The sequence below is a fragment of the Microtus oregoni genome, unplaced genomic scaffold (assembly GCF_018167655.1).
Source record: "Microtus oregoni isolate MIOR12 unplaced genomic scaffold, Mior012 000058F_ref0000040, whole genome shotgun sequence".
Lineage (NCBI taxonomy): Eukaryota > Metazoa > Chordata > Mammalia > Rodentia > Cricetidae > Microtus > Microtus oregoni.
Genome location: NW_024543834.1, coordinates 500,170 through 507,652, shown reverse-complemented (window position 1 = coordinate 507,652; position 7,483 = coordinate 500,170). Strand labels below are relative to the sequence as shown.

At 43.1% G+C, this 7,483-nt stretch overlaps 1 protein-coding gene across 1 annotated transcript; it reads right to left on the bottom strand.

Moving 5' to 3' along the window:
- Positions 1–5,377: 5,377 nt before the first annotated feature.
- LOC121438866 (phosphoglycerate kinase 1-like) lies at positions 5,378–7,068 on the bottom strand. Its single transcript, XM_041639346.1, has one exon. It carries the CDS (start codon positions 7,041–7,043, stop codon positions 5,790–5,792), a length of 1,254 nt encoding a protein of 417 aa, XP_041495280.1. The 5' UTR covers positions 7,044–7,068; the 3' UTR covers positions 5,378–5,789.
- Between the last annotated feature and the right edge of the window lie 415 nt (positions 7,069–7,483).

Here is a 7,483-nt window from a genome sequence, read left to right as displayed (position 1 = left end):
CCTTGCCTTATGCAAACGGCAAAGCTGAAGCTGATGGAAAGCTTATTTCAGATAAATTAGAGATAGAGTCAAAATTTCTAATAGTCCCTGGGCCCCTTTACCACATCTTTCTCCCAAGGAGACAAGGCTGAACATGGAAGGCCTAACTGCGGGCCTTAGAAAGCCGTGGGCTTGCCTATGACATTTAATTACACCTTTGGAAACAACCAGAGAAGAGTTAGAAGGCTCTAGCCCAGCAGTGACATTTCAGGAGACGAAATGCTAATTGCCCTGATAGGATGGGTGTGTGTTGCGTGCACGTATGCAATTGCAATGCCATAACGAAAATACAAATACTATATGCCAGTTAGAAGGCTAGCCCTAAGAGAAAGCTGTGAGTGACCCAGCAGCTACTGCCCAGCTGCTGCTGCTCTCTGGCAGGATAGTCAATGAATGATTAAAAGATTTTTTAATTAAAAAAAGTAAGGCTAAGAAGTCATACATGGTTGTGTACATGTGAGCCCAGCATTCAGAAGGCTGAAGCAGCGAGCTCCCATGAGTTCAAGGATAGCCTCAGCTACACAAGACCAGTGTTGAAACAGATCCAGGTGGTGGTGGCTCACACCTTTAACCAGTACTAGGGAGTCACACGCCTTGATCCTAGCACTAAAGGGGAATATAAGACAGGAGGAGACAGAGGCTCAGGGATCAGTCTGCAATCGCCTAGACTTGGTGGAGGTAAGACTTTTCTAGTGGCTTGGCTGTTTTTCTTTTCTGACCTTCGATTTACACCCCAATATCTGTCTCTGGGTTTTTTATTATTCATGCTACAGTCTGGATTACATAGTGAGTACCAGGCCAACCAGGGTTATATAGCAATATCCTGCTTTGAGATAAACAAACAAACATTTTAAAATATGAAGAAAAGAGAAAGCCTTGTCTTATCTAACCTTCAGTCTTGGCTACATTGGTCCCTCCCTCCTTTTCATAACTTTTGTGATACTAATTTCTCAAACCAGAACATTGAGCTTTTTTTCTTTTTCTTTTCTTTTCTTTCTTTTTTTTCTTTCTTTTTTTTTTTTTTTTTGAGAAAGAGAGAGATTCTAAGGAAATGACAGGATGACCTCAGCTCCCCCAACCAACTTCAAATATTTCCAGAAAGATGTCTCCAAAGGCTCGGCTGGAATCTTGGCAAGAGCTGTTCCTCTGTCCTCTCTCTTAGCAGAACCAGCTTGTATGGCATCCATTCTCCCTGGGGCAGTATTTTTAGGATGATCTGCTCCTAGCAGCAGGACGGGACAACGGCAGTGACCTCATCTTCTTGGCCACCTGCCATCCTACATGGTTTTGCAGCAGGGCGCTGGCTGACAAGGAATTAAAAGACGTGTTCTTGGGGCTTTCAGAGATGACAGGAAAAAAAGGAACAAAAGCACAAGAATGATGATCCCTGGAATATTTTGCAAATGTGACACTTGAGTCCATAAAGTGGTACTCAGAAGGGTGTCAGCTTGAGGGCAGAGAACTTTAAAGTACACAAAGAAGAAAACACAAGTCCTTACCACTGGGCCATTTGTTTTAGGAGACCACAAACACTGCCTCTGAGCCATCCCCAGGGAGGATGGCTGTATCCAAACATCAAAATGTACAAATTTATATTTAAAAGTTTTGAAACAGGGGTTATATATCCCAGGATGGCCTCAAGCTCACTATGTAGCTAAGGATGAACTTCTGATTTTGCTGCCTCAGTCACTCAAATGCTAGAACTGCAGGCAGGCAAGTACACCACATGTGGAAATGCTAGAACTGCAGGCAAGTACATCACATGTGGAAATGCTAGAACTGCAGGCAAGTACATCACATGTAGAAATGCTAGAACTGCAGGCAAGTACATCACATGTAGAAATGCTAGGATTGCAGGCATGTACACCATATGTAGAAATGCTAGAACTGCAGGCATGTACACCACATGCAGAAATGCTAGGATTGCAGGTATATACACCATATGTAGAAATGCTAGAACTGCAGGCATGTACACCACATGTAGAAATGCTAGGATTGCAGGCAGGCAAGTACACCAACATGCAGAAATGCTAGAACTGCAGGCAAGTACACCACATGTGGAAATGCTAGAATTGCTGGCAAGTAACATTGCTAGTTAACATAAGCCAGATAATTTTATAAACAATGGTTGCATATTTCAAAATGAAAGTATTTCATGGCATGGGGTCTAGAGGAATTGATTATCAATTAAGAACCCTTGCTGCTCTTGCAGAGGACCCAGGTTCAGTTCCCAGCGCCCACATGGTGGTTTCCAACTGGCTGTAACTCCGGTTGCAGGGGAAATGATGCCCCTTGACGCCTTCCATGAGCAGCAGGCATGCACTTGGTACAGGTACACATACCTGCATGCAGACAGAGCACTCATACACATAAAAATAAACAATAAAATAAAATGTATACATTAATGAACTTAAACCAATAAAATGACACACTGCAAGCTAACATACACTATATATTTTTCTGAAAAAAATAAACCTGTATAGTTCAAAACAAAATAATTTCAATTGCATACTCCAAAACAAAGTAATTCTGTTCCACGAGAACACGGTTGCTGTGTTTTTCTCGCAGCTGAGCCCTCATACCCATGTCAGCAGTCACACACTGAACTGCTGCTCGGGTGGCAGGCACTGTTCAATGAATAACCGCTCTCCGGAGATGCGCAGCTGAAAAAGAGGAGGCTCTCAATAGCCTTTTTCCAGATAATTGTGGATGCTCTCCGATGCTTCATGAAACCTCCCTAAGTGGTAGCTTCTTAATTGCAGGTTGTAATGTGTAATCTGCATTCAAATCAATATGAATTTAGCACTTTTAACGCCCCGTTCTGTAAAGCGCCACTCTGTTCTTTGAATGAATCTTTTTATCCATGTGTGATTCTGTAACATAAGGCATTCAATATTTGGAAAATATTAGTTCACTAAATTACACAGAGCTTTTAAGTGCTGACACATTTCATCATATATTGTAAGAATCAGGAGCCAGCGAGGTGGATGCAAACACACACACACACACTATATATATATATATATATATATATATATATATATATATTCTGAAATTAAATATCTAGGCTAAGAATCATGCTCATTAATCTTTACCCACAGCAAATCCATCTCAGAGAGACTAAGCTGTAGATGGCAGAGGGACTTAAAACAATTAAGAATTATTTTTTCTTTCAAATTCTAATTTTTCCATTCAAAACTGGAACTGTGTCCGGTAACAAATACTGTCAGTTGCTTTCTTGAAGTGACTGACTCCCTCGGTTGATTTTTATGAAAATGTTTACAGACCTCAAACCCAAGAGGGCCATCATGTGTATGCCAACATGCCCTTTCCGAGGAGAAGCAATACCACGCGTGAGTCACAACAAGTTGGCTTCCAGCCCCAGGTGAGAGCCCTGTTCTTCAGACAAACATGGCATGGCGGGGTGGATGGTTCGCTGTCCAGACCTTCAGATACAATATCAAGAAGCAAGTGCTTGAGAGGTAAGATTTCACACCAAAGTAATTTCTACATCAATGAGATTTTTATTTTTTTCAAAGATATTCTTAAGTGAATGTTTTTCTTTTTCTTTTGTGTTGCTACCATGAATGCCCAATGACCAGGACGGCAGTGCTGAGAGACTCTCACTCATAGGGCTTCTGCACCAGCAGCGTGAAAGCCAAACCCAGTCTTGACCTTGATGGCTCTCTGGAGGGAGTACACATTGCTCTAGGGCAGTGGTTCTCAACCTTTCTAATGCTGTGACCCTTTAATACAGTTCCTCACGTTGTGGTGACATCCAATCACAAAAGTATCTCATTGCTACTTTGTAACTGTAATTTTGCTGTTACAAATCATCGTGTAAGTATCTGATCTGCAGGATGTCTGATATGTGACCCCCAAAGGGGTCACAACTCACAGGTTGAGACTCCTGGGCCACAATTTACAATCCACATAAAATCTGCTTTATGATACACCCTAACCTTGAGAAATAAGAAAGGGGGGGGGTTGCCAATTTTCATGAGAACTTTTTTTCCAAGTCAAATTTAATAAGCAACAATAAGAACTAATGTGTATGGTAACATTACATTGACATTCTGGTGTGTGAAAGAGAGGGTGGGCAGGGAGTATATAGGATACTCTCAGTCTTCCTCTGAGGAGCTCCAAGTTTTCGCTATCAAGGTTTGTGTTTGAATATCTCAACATAATGTGTGCATATACTACTTCATGCAGTGACCAAATTTTTAAAGCAAAATACAGGAAGAAAAGAGAGTCCATCCTCTAGGCTAAGTTTCTCCTAACTACACATAAATGACAAATCCCAGCTCTGCTCTCAGGACAGATGAGAAGGCAATAATGTCGCATATTAAATAACATGAGAACATAGGAAGTCTAAACCGTGGTGCAGATAAGTCTGTGAGTTTATTTATTCCTTTCTTTTCTTTCTTCCTTCCTTTAATTCATACTTTCTTCTTTCCTTTCTTCCTTTATGGGGTCTCATAGACCCCAAGCTGGCCTCCAGCTGACTATGTGGCTGAGGATGCCCTTGAACTCCTAACTCAACTTCTGGGATTCCAGATGTGCACCATCATTTCTAGTTAATGTGGTGCTGGTCTCTGTGCACACTAGGCAAGCAGTCTACCAACTGAGCTACCACCCAAGTCCCACAAACGTTTAAAAAATGTAAGGTCATTCAAATTAGTGACAGTCGAAGCAAAATATTTATTCTCGTTGGTAAAAATAATAAAAGTCACTACACCAACTAGACCGGAGTTTCTTTGAAAGACTCAGACATTGTGGGCAGTTGATTCATTGCCACCCCCCTCTCTCCCCTCATATGCCTTGTCCAACTCTCACTGTGTGACCCTGGCTAGAACTCTCTATGTAGATCAAACTGCTGGCCTTGAACTCACAGAGATCCAGTTCCTTCTGCTGGGAGATAGTTACTTTTCAATTGATGTGGTAAACCATGACCACGGCAACTTATAAAAGAAAGCATTTAACTTGGGGCTCATGGTTCTAGAGGGTAGTAGAGTTCATGACCACTGTGGTGGGGAGCATGACAGCAGGCAGGCACTTCAGCCGGAGCTAAGAGGTCACATCTGATCCACAAGCATACAAAGATATGTACAATATTGCCACAAGCAGAGAGAGACAGAGAAGGTGATAATTGGAAATGGCATGGGCTCTTGAAACATCAGAGCCTACTCAGAGAGACATGCCTCCTCCAAAGAGGCCACAGCCACTAATCCTTCCCAAACAGTTCCATCAACTGGTCATGAAATATCCAACTGTATCAGCCTATGGGGGCTATTCTCATTCAAACCAGCACAGGCTGGAATTAAAGCCATGTGCTATCTTTTTTTTTTTTCGGCGGACATCTTTATTAATAGATCATCAACTTCTCCAAATCTACAGCTGGAATTTCATCTTATTTCCATGCTGAGTCATGAACAGTGACAAAGCCAACCAGAGGTACTCAAAGAGGACTAAGCTTTCATAGCTCACTTTCTTCTACAGGCAGAATATAAATAGATGCACTCTAGAATGCACAATGGCTTTAGTCACTATGGAATTAAAATGGGATCTTGAAGAATGTAGACAAATCCCGATGAAGGAAGGACGAGCTGAGATGCTGTGCAACTGTTTAAGGGTTCCTGGTGCTGCATCTCGGTCACTAGCTGAATCTTGCACTAACACCAAATGGAGATGCGGAAAACACACTAAGTTGACTTAGGGGTTGTGCACAGGAACCAAAAGGCAGGAAAATACTAAACATTGCTGAGAGCATCCACCCCAGGAAGGACTTTACCTTCCAGCAGCTCTAGACTGGCACCACCCCCAGTGCTCACATGGCTGACTTTATCCTCTGTGTTCCATTTGGCACAGCAAGTGGCAGTGTCTCCACCGCCTATGATAGTGATGCAACCCCTAGCAGTGGCTTTTACCACCTCATCCATGAGGGACTTGGTTCCCCTGGCAAAAGCTTCCCATTCAAAGACCCCAACAGGTCCATTCCAAACAATCTGCTTGGCTCGAGCCACAGCCTCAGCATATTTCTTGCTGCTCTCAGGACCACAGTCCAGGCCCATCCAGCCAGCAGGTATACCAGAGGCCACAGTAGCTTGGCCAGTCTTGGCATTCTCATCAAATTTGTCAGCAGTGACAAAGTCAACGGGCAAGGTAATCTTCACACCATTTTTCTCAGCTTTAGCCATGAGATCTTTGACAATCTTGGCTCCTTCTTCATCATACAGAGAAGTTCCGATCTCCATGTTGTTGAGCACCTTAAGGAAGGTAAAAGCCATTCCACCACCAATGATCATCTCATTGACTTTGTCCAACATATTATTGATCAGCTGGATCTTGTCTGCAACTTTAGCTCCTCCCAATATTGCCAGGAAGGGTCGTTCAGGACTCTCCAAAGCTTTGGCAAAGTAATTCAGCTCCTTCTTCATCAAAAATCCACCAGCCTTCTGTGGCAGATTCACACCCACCATGGAGCTGTGGGCTCGGTGTGCAGTACCAAAAGCATCATTGACATAGACATCCCCAAGTTTGGACAGTGAGGCTCGGAAAGCATTAATTTTGGCTGGTTCAGCTTTAATCTTGTTCCCAGAAGCATCCTTTCCCTTCCCTTCTTCCTCCACATGAAAGCGGAGGTTCTCCAGCAGGATGACAGTGCCAGCTGCTGGGTTGGCACAGGCATTCTCGACTTCTGGGCCCACACAATCCTTTAAGAAGAGAACATCCTTGCCCAGCAAAGACTTGAGTTCTGCCGCAACTGGCTCTAGGGAGTACTTGTCAGGCATGGGAACACCATCAGGTCGGCCCAAGTGGCTCATAAGGACAACTGACTTGGCTCCATTGTCCAAGCAGAATTTGATGCTTGGGACAGCAGCCTTGATCCTTTGGTTATTTGTTATCTGGTTGTTCTTCATAGGAACATTGAAGTCCACCCTCATCACGACCCGCTTTCCCTTCACGTCCAGTTTGTCCAAAGTCAGCTTGTTAGAAAGCGACATTTTGGCAACGCGGTAGGATCAAGAGGCTCGGTCCTGAGGAAGAGCAGGCATGTGCTATCTTATCTTGCCCAGCTGTTGCCATGTTTTAAAAGAGCCAAATGCCTTCTCTAAATCTTAGTAAGTTCATTTCTAGAAATTTCTCTTATAACTATTTCTGCATAGCAGTAATCAAGGGCACAAAAGGGATCTCTGTACAAAATTGCCTAAAACAGAAAGAAAAAGGCGATTTTACTCTCTGTGGATACAGCATTGTCTCTAGACCCCATTTATGACCTATTACTTAAAGGACAGAAAGAGCAAAGTAAAGTCAGGTGGCATACACCTTTAATCCCAGCACAGGCAGGTAGAGCTCTGAGTTGAAGGCCAGCCTGGTCTACAGAGTAAATTACAGGACATCCAGGAATACACAGAGAAACCCTGACTCAGAAAATAAATAAATA

Excerpts from the sequence above, each read along its gene's own strand:
- LOC121438866 (XM_041639346.1), bottom strand. The coding sequence starts at position 7,043 with ATGTCGCTTTCTAACAAGCTGACTTTGGACAAACTGGACGTGAAGGGA.